The following is an 18,845-nucleotide window of genomic DNA, read 5'->3' as shown; positions in this document are numbered from 1 at the left end:
AATGACCCTGTGACAAAACTCTTAGTCCCTATACCGCTGAAGGACTGCTGCAGTATAGGTGAGCGGTCAGCAGTGGTGCACGTCAACCCTATCTATTGTGGACCTATAGCGGTCCTTACAGAACAGCAGACTGTACCGCACTCAAGCCTATGTACCGTAGCACCCTATACCAAGTTACCAGTCCTTATAAGAACTTTTGTGGACCAAGCAGGTTGTGTATTAGTGTTTAGCAGACTGTACGTCAGTCCCTATACCGCTGAAGGACTGCTGCAGTATAGGGCAGCGGTCAGCAGTGGTGCACGTCAACCCTATCTATTGTGGACCGATAGCGGTCCTTACAGAACAGCAGACTGTACCGCACTCAAGCCTATGTACCGTAGCACCCTATACCAAGTTACCAGTCCTTATAAGAACTTTTGTGGACCAAGCAGGTTGTGTATTAGTGTTTAGCAGACTGTACGTCAGTCCCTATACCGCTGAAGGACTGCTGCAGTATAGGGCAGCGGTCAGCAGTGGTGCACGTCAACCCTATCTATTGTGGACCGATAGCGGTCCTTACAGAACAGCAGACTGTACCGCACTCAAGCCTATGTACCGTAGCACCCTATACCAAGTTACCAGTCCTTATAAGAACTTTTGTGGACCAAGCAGGTTGTGTATTAGTGTTTAGCAGACTGTACGTCAGTCCCTATACCGCTGAAGGACTGCTGCAGTATAGGGCAGCGGTCAGCAGTAGTGCACGGCAACCCTATGTATTGTGGACCGATAGCGGTCCTTACAGAACAGCAGACTGTAACGCACTCAGGCCTATGTACCGTAGCACCCTATACCAAGTTACCAGTCCTTATAAGAACTTTTGTGGACCAAGCAGGTTGTGTGTTAGTGATTAGCAGACTGTACGTCAGTCCCTATACCAATGAAGGACTGCTGCAGTATAGGGCAGCGGTCAGCAGTAGTGCACGGCAACCCTATGTATTGTGGACCGATAGCGGTCCTTACAGAACAGCAGACTGTAACGCACTCAGGCCTATGTACCGTAGCACCCTATACCAAGTTACCAGTCCTTATAAGAACTTTTGTGGACCAAGCAGGTTGTGTGTTAGTGATTAGCAGACTGTACGTCAGTCCCTATACCAATGAAGGACTGCTGCAGTATAGGGCAGCGGTCAGCAGTAGTGCACGGCAACCCTATGTATTGTGGACCGATAGCGGTCCTTACAGAACAGCAGACTGTAACGCACTCAGGCCTATGTACCGTAGCACCCTATACCAAGTTACCAGTCCTTATAAGAACTTTTGTGGACCAAGCAGGTTGTGTGTTAGTGATTAGCAGACTGTACGTCAGTCCCTATACCAATGAAGGACTGCTGCAGTATAGGGCAGCGGTCAGCAGTAGTGCACGGCAACCCTATGTATTGTGGACCGATAGCGGTCCTTACAGAACAGCAGACTGTAACGCACTCAGGCCTATGTACCGTAGCACCCTATACCAAGTTACCAGTCCTTATAAGAACTTTTGTGGACCAAGCAGGTTGTGTGTTAGTGATTAGCAGACTGTACGTCAGTCCCTATACCGCTGAAGGACTGCTGCAGTATAGGTGAGCGGTCAGCAGTGGTGCACGTCAACCCTATCTATTGTGGACCGATAGCGGTCCTTACAGAACAGCAGACTGTACCGCACTCAAGCCTATGTACCGTAGCACCCTATACCAAGTTACCAGTCCTTATAAGAACTTTTGTGGACCAAGCAGGTTGTGTATTAGTGTTTAGCAGACTGTACGTCAGTCCCTATACCGCTGAAGGACTGCTGCAGTATAGGGCAGCGGTCAGCAGTAGTGCACGGCAACCCTATGTATTGTGGACCGATAGCGGTCCTTACAGAACAGCAGACTGTAACGCACTCAGGCCTATGTACCGTAGCACCCTATACCAAGTTACCAGTCCTTATAAGAACTTTTGTGGACCAAGCAGGTTGTGTGTTAGTGATTAGCAGACTGTACGTCAGTCCCTATACCAATGAAGGACTGCTGCAGTATAGGGCAGCGGTCAGCAGTAGTGCACGGCAACCCTATGTATTGTGGACCGATAGCGGTCCTTACAGAACAGCAGACTGTACTGCACTCAGGCCTATGTACCGTAGCACCCTATACCAAGTTACCAGTCCTTATAAAAACTTTTGTGGACCAAGCAGGTTGTGTGTTAGTGTTTAGCAGACTGTGCGTCAGTCCCTATACCGCTGAAGGACTGCTGCAGTATAGGGCAGCGGTCAGCAGTAGTGCACGGCAACCCTATGTATTGTGGACCGATAGCGGTCCTTACAGAACAGCAGACTGTAACGCACTCAGGCCTATGTACCGTAGCACCCTATACCAAGTTACCAGTCCTTATAAGAACTTTTGTGGACCAAGCAGGTTGTGTGTTAGTGATTAGCAGACTGTACGTCAGTCCCTATACCAATGAAGGACTGCTGCAGTATAGGGCAGCGGTCAGCAGTAGTGCACGGCAACCCTATGTATTGTGGACCGATAGCGGTCCTTACAGAACAGCAGACTGTAACGCACTCAGGCCTATGTACCGTAGCACCCTATACCAAGTTACCAGTCCTTATAAGAACTTTTGTGGACCAAGCAGGTTGTGTGTTAGTGATTAGCAGACTGTACGTCAGTCCCTATACCAATGAAGGACTGCTGCAGTATAGGGCAGCGGTCAGCAGTAGTGCACGGCAACCCTATGTATTGTGGACCGATAGCGGTCCTTACAGAACAGCAGACTGTACTGCACTCAGGCCTATGTACCGTAGCACCCTATACCAAGTTACCAGTCCTTATAAAAACTTTTGTGGACCAAGCAGGTTGTGTGTTAGTGTTTAGCAGACTGTGTGTCAGTCCCTATACCGCTGAAGGACTGCTGCAGTATAGGGCAGCGGTCAGCAGTAGTGCACGGCAACCCTATGTATTGTGGACCGATAGCGGTCCTTACAGAACAGCAGACTGTAACGCACTCAGGCCTATGTACCGTAGCACCCTATACCAAGTTACCAGTCCTTATAAGAACTTTTGTGGACCAAGCAGGTTGTGTGTTAGTGATTAGCAGACTGTACGTCAGTCCCTATACCAATGAAGGACTGCTGCAGTATAGGGCAGCGGTCAGCAGTAGTGCACGGCAACCCTATGTATTGTGGACCGATAGCGGTCCTTACAGAACAGCAGACTGTACTGCACTCAGGCCTATGTACCGTAGCACCCTATACCAAGTTACCAGTCCTTATAAGAACTTTTGTGGACCAAGCAGGTTGTGTGTTAGTGATTAGCAGACTGTACGTCAGTCCCTATACCAATGAAGGACTGCTGCAGTATAGGGCAGCGGTCAGCAGTAGTGCACGGCAACCCTATGTATTGTGGACCGATAGCGGTCCTTACAGAACAGCAGACTGTACTGCACTCAGGCCTATGTACCGTAGCACCCTATACCAAGTTACCAGTCCTTATAAGAACTTTTGTGGACCAAGCAGGTTGTGTATTAGTGTTTAGCAGACTGTGCGTCAGTCCCTATACCGCTGAAGGACTGCTGCAGTATAGGGCAGCGGTCAGCAGTAGTGCACGGCAACCCTATGTATTGTGGACCGATAGCGGTCCTTACAGAACAGCAGACTGTACCGCACCCAAGCCTATGTACCGTAGCACCCTAGACAGACCAAGTTACCAGTCCTGATAAAGAGCTTTGTGGAACAAGTGAGTTGTGAATGATTAGCAGACTGCAGCAGAAGGGCAGCAGTCAAGTATAATATTCTTTCTATATTTGGAAGAAAGAATATTATACGTGTACAAGCCTATTACCGTACCACTGATACCAGTCCTGAAAAGAACCTTTGTGGAACTAATAGTAACAGCAAGTCTTTAAAATTATCCTCACTGCCTGACACACTGCTTCCTGCCTGTCCCTATACAAATTGGCAAAAAAGAGTAGGCTGGAACGATTAGCTGGAACAGCTCTTTTGTGGACCTGATAGTAACAGCTAATGATGATGATGATGATGATGATGAAGAAAGACTAATCTGGCTGAGCTGTCCCTAAAATAGCAGCATACAGCGCTCTGTCCCTTTATCTAAACTGACAAAAGAAACTCAGGCTGCTGACCTAACACCTATACCAGTCCTGAAAAGAACTTTTGTGTACCAAATAGCTAGCGTTTTCTCTGTCCCTACTCCACACAGGATCCTTTCCCTACAGTGACAGAAGAAAGAATGTAAAATGGCCACCGGATCGGGTGTATTTATAGGTTAGGGGGAATGTCCAAGTGTCCATGAGCTGTCATGTCTCAATTGGTTGTCCTGTAACACATGATAAACGTGTCACGAAAGGTTAAAGTTCTTGTATACATTAAACACGTAAGTCCGCCGGGGCGAACGACGGAAAAAGGCGTTCGAACCCGCGGACGGCGAAAGTCGGAAATTCGCCGCGAAACGACCGCCGGGCGAACCGTTCGGCCATCACTAGACATGAACACCGATAATCAGGGAAGAGGAAGCAGTGCCATCTAAGTGTAGCATATTCGTATTTAATAACAGTAACTTCCAGGATGGCTGTTCGGGAATACACAGCAGGTGGGGAATTAGATCAGCGTCACTGACAGAAGGCGGTGGGGGGCACGTCCCGTTCAGCTGCTTGTTAGCCGCTAGGACTGCTTTTGTAGGACAGCTGACCGTCAGCATCATCGTGGTATAACCACTTGTAGTCCAGCAATATACAGGTACAACGCTGGTCGGCTAGTGGTTAAAACCTTCAGAATTAATCAAGGGTGTGAATGTGATTCAGGAGGGCAGTATTTTCAATATGAAGCGAAAGAACACTGGGACATTATGTCAAGCTAGCTGGAGGAAAGTTCAAAACTAATCTTAGACCATATCTTTTTCATTGAAAGAGCCGATACTTGGTACAGACTTCCAGCAGAGGTAGGGAGTCGGTCAATAGTAAGCAGATTCAAACATGGTTTGGAGGTTTTTAATTTAACATCTGCAGTATAAAATGTGTACGTGCATATTATATATAAGCGCACGTGCACACACACACACACACACACACACACACACACTGTATGGTTATGTAAGGAAACCTGAGACAGATACAGTATAAAAACATCAATGTGTCCAGAAGTAAAACCAGTTCTGCTGAACAAATTGCCCAATGCAAGGTGTAACTAATGTCAGTATATGTCCTAACTGAGTCACAGGCCTCTTGTGCATTGCAAAACTTTCAAGAAGCCAGCTTACCTGGGAAGTATATACTTGTGAAAAACAAAGATTTCCTTTAGAAAAAAAAAAACGAAAAACAGTATAACTGAACTGAACATAAGAGGGAAAGTCATCTGTACCTGATAATTTGATGGATGAATTACAGGAGACTCCATTATGTTCCAGCTTTTCATTTGACTCTATTGCTGACATGATCGATCTCGACTGATGTTCTCTCTTGGGTCGGCTTGATGCAGAATTCATTCTGTGAATATAAAATGGTGAAGTGAGTTTTAAAGATAACACGTTAAAGAGGACAGGTAGTTTTTGACTGAATGCAAGTTCTAGAGAGCTTGGCTGACACTTGCTAGGACTACAATACACCTCCCTTGTAGGCCACATAAGATCATTAGATTTGATGGCTAGATTACCTTTTGGTGAGCCTATATTCAAATGGGGAGGGGTTAGAATTATTGTCAGGTTTTTAGTGCCATCTGTGCCCCCATTAGGGAGATTCACTTTCTCCAGTTGGTCTTGATCACCAAAGTCTCCAGGAATGAACGTGAGGGCAAATCAAAAATATTGAGTTGCCACCTGAACAATAGAGGAGAAAACTTCAAATGATGATATTTATTCCTGTGACAACTGTCTAAGGGTTCAACACCTACAGATAGGAGAGTGGTGGCGGTAAAAAAAAACAAAAAAAAAACAAACAACAGTAATTGAGCAACTGTGAGCTTTTTACCACTCTAAGTTGCAAAAGCAGTCAGACATTTTGCAGCACAAATGATCTCCCCCCCCCCCCCCCCCCCACTTATTCAAAATGAATAGGAATGAGCTGCTACCACCCTGCAATTGGAGTATGCATGTGGTTGCTGCCTTTACAGGATTAAAACAGACTATATAGACTCCCCATTGCCTGTCAAATGCCTCTGAAAAATGATCTACCGCAGATCGCTTTTCATAAGGGCAGCAAGGGCTGGCACAAAGTGTAACCTGAGCCTTAAGCTGGGGACACAGTTCAACCAGCGGGCTGAGCAAAAAATAAAATAAATAAATAAAACAAAAAAACACCTCAGATTTCTGCATCCACACAAGTGGTCCACTGCGCCATTGTATTCTGACAGAGGGGACCCCTTCTCTGTCAGGATACACTGATCCATGCTGCAGTCATTGGATGCAGCGGCTAATCAAATGCTGGTTTTCCAGCAGGATCGTTTGGAGGAAGCCATTCTAATTATCAGGCTAGGATTACTTATGCATTGTCACTTTTACACTCAAATATGTAATGATTTGCTGCCAACACCTACATACAGTATCTCACAAAAGAGTACATCCCTCACATTTTTGTAAATATTTTATTAAATCTTTTCATGTGACAAACACTGAAAAAATGACACTTTGCTACAATGTAAAGTAGTGAGTGTACAGCTTATATAACAGTGTAAATTTGCTGTCCCTTCAAAACAACACACAGCCATTAATGTCTAAACCGCTGGCAACAAAAGTGAGTACACCCCTAAGTGAAAATGTCCAAAATGGGCCCAAAGTGCCAATATTTTATGTGGCCAACATTATTTTCCAGCACTGCCTTAACCATCTTGGGCATGGAATTCACCAGAGCTTCACAGGTTACCACTGTCCTCTTCCACTCCTCCATGATGACATCACAGAGCTGGTGGATGTTAGAGACCTTGCGCTCCTACACCTTCCGTTTGAGGATGCCCCACAGATGCTCAATAGGGTTTAGGTCTGGAGACATGCTTGGCCAGTCCATCATCTTTACCCTCAGCTTCTTTAGCAAGGCAGCGGTCCTCTTGGGAGGTGTGTTTGGGGTCGTTATGTTGGAATACTGCCCTGCGTCCCAGTCCCCGAAAGGAGGGGATCATGCTCTGCTTCAGTATGTTACAGTACATGTTGGCATTCATGGTTCCCTCAATGAACTGTAGCTCTCCAGTGCCGGCAGCACTCATGTAGCCCCAGACCATGACACTCCCACCACCATGCTTGACTGTAGGCAAGACACACTTGTCTTTGTACTTCTCACCTGGTTGCCGCCACACACGCTCGACACTATCTGAACCAAATTAGTTTATCTTGGTCTCATCAGCCCACAGGACAGGGATCCAGTAATCCATGTCCTTAGTCTGCTTGTCTTAAGCAGACTGTTTACAAGCTTTCTTGTGCATCATCTTAAAAAGGACAGTAAACCTGCCCTTCGATTTGAAAGTTTGGAGAGTCTTGCCTGAGGATAAGTTCACCTCCCCCCCCCCCCCCCCCCCCCACAAAAAAAATTAAAAAATGATATTATATTATTTGTGTTAGGACCCTTTAAAGCATTGCACCCACAATCAACAGATCATGGGTGTAATGCCAAAGTCTTGCAGACTGTCTGTACCTCCGATATGGACAAGCAGTTACACTGACAGGAAGACCAGATGAACAATGAACTACCACAGCGCTCAACAGCACCCGATAGTTCATGGAGAACTACAAGCCAACAGCCGCAAAGGCTGTCGATAGTTGTAGTTCATTTATTCACAGAACACTATGATTGAGTGACACGACTGGGCAGGCAGAGCCCCACACGACCATGCTTTCTTTAGATTGTGGCAGCGAGCAGGGGAGTAGATCCCCTACTTGCTATCAAAACAGAGGATAGGGGGCCAGTACATCTGTAACATGTTACACCCTGAATATGGGAGTAACATTACAAAATGTCACATTATTCTTCACCACTTGCCTACCGGACACTTTTACCCCCATCCTCCCAGGCCAATTTTCAGCGACGTCACACTTTGAACAATTGCGCAGTCATGCAACACTGTACCCATATGACATTTAATTTTTTTTCACAAAAATAGAGCTTTCGTTTGGTGGGATTCAATCACCACTGGGGTTTTTTATTTTGTGCTTTTTTAAATTTTGAAAAAACAAACAAAAAAAACAAAACAACCAAACACGTTTTTAATAGTTTGTTGTGCAAACAGGTAATTTTTATCCTTCACTGATGGGGCTGCACTGATAATCAGGACACTGATAATCAGTGAATCACCAACATAAACTGAAGCGATAATCTACTGTGCACAAGTGTGATAGCCCAATAGGAAAAGTCACTCTGTTGCAAAAATGGGCAATTCCCTTACATTCTTGCTGCCGCTCATCAGGCCACTCCTAGTGGCTCTACTCTCCCAGGCTAGCCAATAACTCGAGCTCAGGGGGACCTCACCATGGTCCCTGCCGACTGAAGCATTTCAAAGGTATGTCCTTCATCAGAGCCAGTGGTGGCTGTGATGAAGACAGGAGACTAGAGCCATGAGGAGTGGCCTGATGAGCGCTTTTACTACCTGTGTTTGTGGATAGCTATTTATTATAGACCAGCATGCCCTCCATTTTTATCCATTTCTACACTTATCAGTGTAGATATCCCTTTCACACAAGCCGGTTATCGGCTCTTCTCCTCTTGCTGTCAGCGTGAGGAAAGAAATGGCAATAACCGGCTTGTGTTTAGCCCATGATCAGCTGCGTCCAATGACCACTGATCACGATGTAAAAGGCCGATGTGATTGGCCCATTACCTGATCTGTGATCAGCTGTGTCTTAAGGATGCAACGATTGCAGAGCGTGTCGCCTGCGTAGGTAGTGCGATCACAGGACGTCCGTGGATGCCCTCCTGGCAAATTAAGCCAGCGCTGTAGCGCTCTTCTGGCTATGGCGAGGGTGAGAAGTGGTTAAGCACAATTCATTTGACTATTCCTATTCTTTAAAATATGAGAAAAATGTATAAAACAAAAATAAAGCAAGTAGGGAAAAAAAAAATGGGAGAAAGGGACACAGATCTTTTTTGGATGGATGGATAAAAACGCCTACATTTCTGAAGGGTATGGTTGGGGCAATCATTTAATAAACTTTTATAATAGTACCTCTCAGCCCGAGTCACCTCAGTTAGCTAGTATGCAGATTCAGGTTACTTCTGATAGAAGGAAGCTTAACAGTTTGCAGTGACCAACCAATGTGACAGTGAGATCGGGAGGAAGCAGAAGATCAGGTGAGAGATACTTGCTCTGCCTGTGTGTGCTAGTCTTTGGGGTCAGTTCCTGGTTACAAGTCTTGCCCTCGGTTGTGCTTTCCACACAAGGTTTTAAATTTGTGAGAGTATTACTTTTACTTATTTCAACTAAATATTTGCTTTGAGGTTTCAAGGAGGATTAAATTGCAGTGGGGGGGGGGGGGGGGGTTATATTATTCATTCAGGTTCACACAGAGCCAAGAAGAGTTCTTTCTTAGATAGGAATGGCTGGATACAGCATTGTTCTCCCCCTCACATCATTCTGTGACTTGTAGTGCAACAAGCAGAGCGTCTCACCTGTTGTGTAACCTGCTATGGAGGTCCTCCAGGATCTGGGTTGACTGTCTGTGGTAATCTAATGCAGCCTCTGCAAGTACAGCCAGCTGACTAACTTGTTCAATCTGCAAGAGAAAGAAGTACAGTGACAAATGAGAGATGTGCAATGACTTCGCTCCACACTGGACTTCAACATGGCACACACCATAATAGCATTCCCATTGCTGGATTATGCTTGAAGCTCTATAGGCTGAGCTAAATAGATTACATTTCAGATAACAAATGGCAGATTGCAGTTGGCTTTAATTTTCCACCAGTTTTTATATGACACTATAACTAAAATATATAAAACCTCACCCCTTCACACTACTAACTGATACATCAGTATGTATGTCACATTACTCTTCAAACTTTCTAAAAATCTGAGCTTATATTATCCCCTCCCACGTTCGCTTCCCCCGACTTCACCATCATGATCAATAATTAGTCCCTCCCCTCATGCCAGGGTGTTAGGTGTAATCCTGTACTCTGACCTGTCCCTTCAACCCTTAACAGATTGCTGTTCAAATCTTGTAGACTTCACCTCCAGAACATCTCCAAAATACGCCCCTTCTTAACAAACTACTCATTCACTCCCTTGGTATCCCTCAACTATTGGAACTCCCTACTCAAATTGTAACTGTACAAACATCCTTTATAATGTAAAGCACTGGGCGCTATATAAATCCTGTATGATAATAAAAGTTTAAGTAAACTAATACAGCAGTTCAAAGAACTTCCACAAGGGGGCAACGTTTAGTTACTTTCTCACTGAAGTACTGGAGTAAATGTCTGCACATTTATCCATTTAATTGATCATTATCACCAAATAATATGTAAAACACATTTCTGGTCAAGGGTTAAAAAAATTTGAATTCAACTAACCAGATAGACATTTCTTTGTGGTTTAGGTTGTTTCTGGCTGACCGAGATGGAAATAAATGAGCACACCCTAATAGGCTCATTCATATGAATGTAGGTCATGCCATTAATTCATGTGTGATGTAATTAGCCAATTATTATGCATGCATAAAGATGTGGACTGCACATTACCCCTGTCCTTATGCTTTAAGCAATACAAGCCAAGTCACCTGCTCCCAGTCTGATTGGACAGTGAGGAGGCATTAACAGACTGATTAGCTTTTCTCTCGTCTTACTCTGCTCTCTCCTCTTGTTATCATACATGCATGCAGCAAATCCTTAATGCACTGTTGGGGGGGGGGGGGGTGCAGTTTCAGCAGTGACAGTAGGTGACCAGAGAGGAATTAATTTTCAGTTGAGGGAAGAGTGTTGGCTAGTGAGAAAGGTGCTGTGACCATTATGTGACTCATAGAATATGAGGCGTTAGTGGGAGGTGAAGTATCTAGAGAGTCCAGGGATGTGCTTTCGGGGGGGGGTGCATACATGGGGAAAGTGGCCAGGGAGGGGTGTAGTGTGGGTGAGTGGCAGACGTTGAGGGTAGACATGAGGAGGATGAGGTGGGTCACAAGTAAGCACAGTGATGGGGGTGATGGCGAGATAGCCAGGGGGAGGGAAGCGCTCTCAGCAGGGTATACTGAGGTTTCCAGTGAGAATGTATTGTCAGGCGGTTTGTCTCCTGTAGACCTGTTCTGCTCACTTAATATCGGTCTTCCTGCCCCCTATGATTTGTATAGCTCCTTGCTGGTCTTCAGCTCCCTTCTACTGTTATGCGTTTGCTGTGTGCCATCTCTATCCAACCACATAGCAACCCCTGAACCAGCCACTATGGCTACAAGCAGCTGTGCTAACCAAGCTGATGGCCCTCAGAAGCCAGAGTTCTAATACAGTAGCACAAGTAAAGGACAAAAATCACGCTATGAACGACCAGGGGCAGCAGCAACTCTCTCTAGCTTGGGCTACTCTACACTCCGGCTCTGGTAGTAGGCAGACATTCCTACACCGATCTCTTTGAATGAGATGGAACAGATACAAGGAGGGCCTGGGCCTCCTCCAGATGAGTGTCTGAACTGGGGCAAGTGTGCCTGGGAGGTGTAAGCAGTATGCAGAGGAGCAAGGAGCATCCTGGAGAGCTGGGTTTGCTGTTCTGAAGAGCTGTAAGCAGTGGGCAGGTAAACCGGAAACATGGTATCCGTTTCCCATTTGTGTCTGTTGCCAGCCACATTCCTCTTTAGCATTATTCTTAATACTATAGGAGAAGTTACTTAATTAAACTGCATTATATCTGGCTTTAGTCTTTAATTATGGAAAGCCACAAAGTTATGATCAAAAATATGCTAAACCACTTTTATTATCCATATTTTCTGCATCACTTTATAGAGGCTATGGAATAATATACATTAGTACATTACATTAGTACAATATACATTAGTCCTGGTCCCAGCTCTGCTCATTACTTATTAGAGGTGCACCGAATGAAAATTATGGCGCCGAAAACCAAAACCGAAAATGACAGTTTATATTATATGTAACGTCGGCTCCTGAAGAGCATGCGCTATGTGTTTTTCTCTATTTAAAGTTCCTAGAACCGCAGTTTGGTTTTGGGTTTATTTATATCAAATTATGGTTTAAGTACCATTCTAGTTCGATTGCACTGGGTTCTCTTTGGCCACAGGTGTCGCTGTCACCGCTGGCAAGTATGAGAACGCAGTCTGACTGGGTGTATTGAGTGCCATCCTTTCTCAGAACCAGCCCACTGGGAGTGTCATCCTGCTGTGCACTCTGAGAGGTGGTATTTAAGGTGCTGACATCATGTGCTTCTGGGTTCCGGTCCAGAAGATCTGTCTGTCTGTTTGGTTCTGGTCCTCCTGACCAGCCCCCAGGGCCCTCATGGCCTGGGGTGCGGATCCATCCAATTCCGAGTCTCGGGCCTGGCTAGCCCGAGGCAAAGTAACTGGAGAGAGGATTCGGAGGTGGTCCGGTGCTTTCTCATCTGTGGAGAGGCCCAGCAACTGAGGAAGAAACCAGGGGAGGACCCTTTGGAAGAAGGCCATGCTGAAGGCTGGCTTCTCAGAAAGAGCCTGGAGGCTTAGTTGAAAGACCCCAAGTGAATCTACATTCGTACAGTATCGCCGGGCCGGCTGCAAGATACTGGTACCGTACAAGGGCTCTCTAAATTGGTCTACATCCTTCAGTTACTACAAGTATTCTACAAGTCTGTGGCAGAGACTTTATTCAAACGTTCCATATGAAAGTCTGTGGCAGAGGCTTCGCTTTATCTGAACACTCTATTGGCTGCTAGGCCTAGTGAGAGGAGGTCTATCCAGTAGTTGTGAGAATCCAGTTGCGAGTGGCTATTCTCTGGATTTCTATAGTGAGAGACTTCCTATTTTGAGTAGTTCCAAGAGTACCCGAACTTTCTACCTAAACCCTCATTAAGAGACTGTTTTGCAAATAAAAATCCCAAAAGCAGATCCAGTGTCAGTTTCTACAATTCTTTGGGTCATCTACCTTGGGAAACCCCTAGACGTACACAAGGTCAAGAAGGTAATGGTAAGCCCAGCAAATAAGCCTCTCCTTCGGGGGTCAGTGCTACATATACACACACAATATATTAATATATATATATATACACATATTATATATATATATACACATAATATATATATATATATATATATATATATATATATATACATATACACACACACATACATATATATATATATATATATATATATATATATATATATATATATATATATATATATATATATACATACACACACATATACATATATACACACACACACACACACACACACACACAGTCATTTTTGGTTTTCGGCACCAAAATTGTCATTCGGTGCACCTCTAATAAGTAATGAGCAGAGCTGGGACCAGGACTAACTTATATTATTCCATAGCCTCTATAAAGTGATGCAGAAAAAAACTTGCTGTTGTAAAAATACACACACATATACACTCTTTAATGAATATCATGAATTGAAATTAATGTAATATTATGGTCAGCCATTTTCGGCACCTTTAGCTCAAGAAAAATGTATCCCTTTGCACTGGTCCTTGCATTTCCGTTGTGGTGTTAAAAATTCTGTGTGCTGTATTTGTGCAAAAATGCACCTCCCTGTTGAAATGCACTGAAAATGCAGCAAGAATGCATCACTAATGCACTTGTGTTATGTTTTTGTTATGTTTTTGATGCGGTTTTTGAGTCACCTATAAAAAAACACCATAAGCACAGCAAAAATATGCATTATTCCTCGTATTTTTTTTATAATAGGCTTATTTCCTATGATGGTAGCTCCATCTAATGACCATAATGCAGTATTTTCCGGATTATTTCAATAAAATACTGCATAATGACCACTAGATGGAGCAGATGAATACAAGAAACAAAACATTTTAGACAAAATACAGGGATTCTTCATGACAGCTGTGGGAACAGTTAGGACATTTGCAAAGCAAATTTTTCATAAACATTAGGGCAAAAAAGGCTCACTACACGAACAACTACCCATTTTTCTCTCAGTTACATTTCACTTGGTTTTTATGCGTGTCCCCAAGCAGCAATGGTTACAAAGTACCTTACCACTTTTTTATTATGGATGTCTATTACAAGTGAATAGTATTTAACTCTTTCCTGAAGGCTGTATGCATATATGCAGCCTCTAACGGTGAGATGCCACATATATGCGGCCCTATGTAAAACGCTGTGTTGACAGCATGCTCCCTGCGTACGCCCGGCACAGTAACCAGAAGGTAATGGAAAGCTCCCCATGCATACTTGCGTTTAGGAGCTTTACGATCATGCAACTGCCAACCACATCGGTCACAATTGGAATGCTTGGCTCCCGGGATTTAGAACCTCTTAAAAGGCTAAGAGGTGGAAGCAGGAAGGGGTTAAAGTGAGATATGTGGGATTTAAAAATAAATAAATAAAAAAGAGAAAGAACAACAAACATACATACTCACTTCCATGCTGCAGCATCACTGTGATCCTGCAGCCGCCCCCCACCGCCTCTAATCTCAAGAGCTGAGCAATCATCCAACAACTGCTTGCTCAGTTCTCAGTCCGCCGTAAAGTGGTGACTGGGGTGCCATGCTGCGGAGGGGGTGGACAGACTGGGTGGGTGAACCAGCTGCTGACCAGGTATTCAGGTGGATCAGGATCATTTTGTCTTCCTGGAGTGGTGGGCTTTAGCCCACTGGTAACTCTGATTCTGGGTCACAGGAGAGCAAAAGCAAGTGCACTCTTGTGACCCAGAAGAGAAGTATGGCCACAAAAGCTTTGTTCATAATTCTTTTAATCATAGCCGTGTGCTGCCTATTGTATTAGGGTGTGCACCCCAAAGTTCAAAACATACATGTCTTTCTCTGCAGCCTCAGTTGCGCTGGAAAGTGATTGAATGGGAAGTACTTTGTACTTAATTGCTTCCTGTTCATTCAAAAACGGAAGCATAGTAAAACAGTTTACCATGCTTCCATTATGAACACAGTGAGTGTGTGCAATGCGTTTATTTAAAAAAGGATGGGGCCGGGAAATTACACATTTACTAGCCCCTTCCCCTGCTCTCCATTCTGAAATATCCCTTCAGCAGCTGGGAAAAGGAGGAACAAAAGCAGCACTGTGGTGGGGAAGGTGCAACATGGAGGGAAGCCTGGCCAGGAGGGAGAAGCGGCACCACACGTAGTGATTAGGGCACACCTAGCACAACCCCTGCGCACACCAATGCTTTTCATATATTACAGTTACTAAAAAGGTAGAGTTAGACAAGATTTGCCAAAATACTCTATTTATACAATGCATTTTCCCCATAACTGCCATTTAACACATTCATAGACTTGACTAGATTTAACTATGCTTCCCACATCTGCAGTCCTATTGCCTCCTGTGTCCCCCTACAGTCACTGATCTTTGTACTGAGCTGTATATGATGAATGTCTTATCATTGAGTTTCTGCAGACTGAATGTAAAGCATTAGGAAATACACAGCACATTTCCCTTATGGCAGTGCAGACGTGTGTCCCACCCAAAGCAGCTGCATACTTACATCATTTTCTAGAAAATTGAACATGCTCCTTTCAGCTAGTTCTTTAGATTCTTCAAATTTTTCCACCGCTTGTTGAATTTCTTCATCTGCAATCTTTCCTTGTCGCTTCTTTTTATAATCGTAGTCTAAACGCCGGCCTTCTAGCTTTTTCAGATGATACTGAAAGAAGGAAAATTGTTCATTAAAATATACAAATCTCAGAACCCAACATAAGAATAGGTGATAAGATTTAACTCGGAAGATGCAATAAGATATCATTAGACGATATGGAAGTGTAAAAGGGAGCTGGATGAGAGTGCATTTTTAATTTAGGCAATTGATAGTTATTAACCACCAGCACTGGGGTGCAAGGACTACCTAGGCGATTTTAGTTTGAATATATCATTCAGTTTTTATGGCATACAAATCCAAAGCAATACAACGATTTAAGCCAGCTATAGACTGTTCCTGCTGAACCAGTCGAGATTGGAAGCATGTATGGGCAGGCTGAATATACCAAAGTTGATCGATCCGATATTCATTATTGATCTTTCTACCTTTGGTGGACTCAAACCCCCTGAAAGCTCAAAGAACTCTTCTAAAATTCACTCAGCGTAAATCTTCTACTAACTAAACAGTCATCTGTTCTCATTACCCTAAAACAATGCATTGACCGAGCTTGCTGGAAAGAGAAGAGGGGAAAAAAAAAAAAAAAAAAAAAGAAGAAGATGGATTAACCACTTGCCCACCAGGCTAATTCTGACATTTCTCTCCTACATGTAAAAATCATAATTTTTTGCTAGCAAATTACATAAAACCCCCCAAACATTTTTTTTTTTTTTTTAGCAGAGACCCTAGAGAATGCAATGATGGTCATTGCAACTTATTATCTCGCACGGTATTTGCACAGCAATTTTTTTAATGCATTTTTGGGGGGGGGGGGGGGGGGGAAACAGCTTCATGCTTTAAAACAAAACAATAAAGTTAGCCCAATTTTTTTGCATAATATGAAAGATGAAATTTGCGCTGAGTAAATAGATACCAAACATGTCGCGCTTCAAAATTGTACACGCTTGTGGAATAGCGCCAAACTTCAGTACTTAAAAATCCCCATAGGCGACTTTTTAATTTTTTTTACTGGTTACATGTTTTGAGTTACAGAGGAGGTCTATGGCTAGAATTATTGCTCTCGCTCCAACGTTCATGGCGACACCTCACGTGTGGTTTCAACACAGTTTTCATATGTGGCCAAGACTTGCATATGCGGTCGCTTCTGCATGCGAGCACACGGGGACGGGGCACTTTAAACATTTTTTTTTTTTTTTTTATTGTTCATTTTACACAAAAAAAAAAGTTTTGATCACTTTTATTCCTATTACAAGGAATGTAAATATCCCTTGTAATAGGAATGTGGCATGACAGGACCTCTTTACTGTGAGATATGGGGTCAATAAAATCCCACATCTCACCTCTAGGAAAAAAATTAAAAAATAGATCCTGGCTTCCCAGCCGAGGCACCATCATTATTTAGAATGCAGAGGCCAGCTGGTGCATGGTGATATAACAGTCTCTCCAACCAATACGCTTCCCTGCAACAAGCATCAAAAGGGAACGGAGATAATCCTGGGACGTCACTCACCACGTTCTTTATACTAGGCAGGGGGGACACTGGAAGTTTGGAATTATTCATCCCTCCCAGGTGTCACACAATTACCACATATTTTATCACAGAAAAGATCATTTTAAAAGGAATATTTTAAAAGAGATTCACAGCACTACAATGAAGCATGTCATAGTACATCTTATAGCAAAAAAAGTGTCTCTAACTTATTTAATACATTTACTAAAAATCAGTGTAAACATAGTTGTCACAAATTTGGCTTTTGTATATAAATTTGAACACAAACCCTGTGCATTGGCGTAATTTAGGCTACTTTCACACTGAGGCGCTGGGGGTAAAGCTGCGCTATACTGTTTTAGCACCAATTTTAGACCACTAGCAGGGCAGTTTTAACCCCCACTAGCACCAGAAAAAGGGTTAAAACCGCCCGCAACCCCACTTCTCTTGGTTTGGCAGGGCAGCTATTCTTAAGATGAATGTGCTCCCTAGAGTCCTGTATCTTCTACAGACAATTCCCATCCAACTCCCTGCCTCCTTTTTCGTGCACCTTAAACGCGCGTCCACACAATTTTTATGGAAACATAAACGCCCAAGAATCAGCTATAGTCAACTTACGAGCCCTAAACCCGCAGGAGGCATAGGTCTTACGGATCTCAAATTGTATTCCCTTGCCTGCCAAATGGTCAGAATCTTTGATTGGTCAGCCCATGGGTCGGATAAGGATTGGGTCACTATAGAAAACGCTTTCTCGAACCTACCCATCAACCACACACCCTGGATCCCCCCTTCCTCTGTACCTAAGGCCTTTAAAGAACATCCCCTTGTGTACGCTACCCTGACCACCTTTAAAGAAGCTTGCAAAAAATTTAATGTCTCATCCAATCCTGGGCCCCTCATGCCTATTCGGCTTAATCCCGCGTTTCCCCCTGGCATGTCCGAAACCTTTCTTAAAAATAACTGGCCACATAAAGAAATGTTTGCGCATCAGTTTTATAAAAATGGGGAGATCCTGGATTACTCTGCACTCCCGACAGATAGGGATATTCCCCCCGTACCTAAATGGTCTTACTTTCAAATACGCCATTTTCTTAAAAAGGTCCATAGAGAAGCTGAATTATCTAGGCAGCTGACACCTTTTGAGACCCTCTGTTCACAAGCCTCTCCCCAGCGCCACCTAATTTCGATGGCCCACTCACTCCTCTCCCAGTCCAAATCACCAAAAACTTGGAAAGCATGCTTAGCTTGGGAAAGGGATCTGCAAATGGAGATCTCGGAAGAAGAGTGGGAAAAAATCTTTATCATCACGCATAAAGGTTCCCTGAACGTGCATACCCAAGAGAACAATTTCAAGCTTATTTCCAGATGGTATCGAACGCCGGCTCTAATTAACAAGTTTAACCCAGAGATCCCTAACAAATGCTGGAGGTGCTTTGGTACTGATGGATCCCTACTACACATATGGTGGTCGTGTCCCCGTATCCAGAACTTCTGGACCCAGGTGCATAGCATAGCTAGCTCCATTACTGACATCCCTATTAATTTTACAGCAGCTCGCATGCTCCTACACCACACTTCAATTCCAAACCGCTCCTATATGCACTCACTAGGCTTGCATCTACTCAACGCTGCCAAACTTTGCA

The 18,845-nt window shown here is 44.0% G+C and overlaps 1 protein-coding gene across 1 annotated transcript in view; it reads right to left on the bottom strand.

Moving 5' to 3' along the window:
* The window catches only part of SH3GL3 (SH3 domain containing GRB2 like 3, endophilin A3), a 182,019-nt gene that overhangs the window by 34,197 nt on the left and 128,977 nt on the right, over window positions 1-18,845 (bottom strand). The window contains exons 6-8 of the mRNA XM_077473421.1: window positions 15,606-15,764; window positions 9,598-9,701; window positions 5,372-5,496 (exon numbers count right to left, since the gene is read on the bottom strand). Coding sequence (XP_077329547.1) covers window positions 5,372-5,496; window positions 9,598-9,701; window positions 15,606-15,764 — 388 coding nt within the window. The remainder of the gene's footprint in view (window positions 1-5,371; window positions 5,497-9,597; window positions 9,702-15,605; window positions 15,765-18,845) is intronic.

Source organism: Lithobates pipiens, unplaced genomic scaffold (assembly GCF_037356315.1).
Source record: "Lithobates pipiens isolate NorthernLeopardFrog02 unplaced genomic scaffold, aLitPip1_a1.2 Scaffold_8, whole genome shotgun sequence".
Lineage (NCBI taxonomy): Eukaryota > Metazoa > Chordata > Amphibia > Anura > Ranidae > Lithobates > Lithobates pipiens.
The sequence above is the reverse complement of the archived record's forward strand: the minus strand, read 5'-3'. Positions and strand labels throughout refer to the sequence as shown.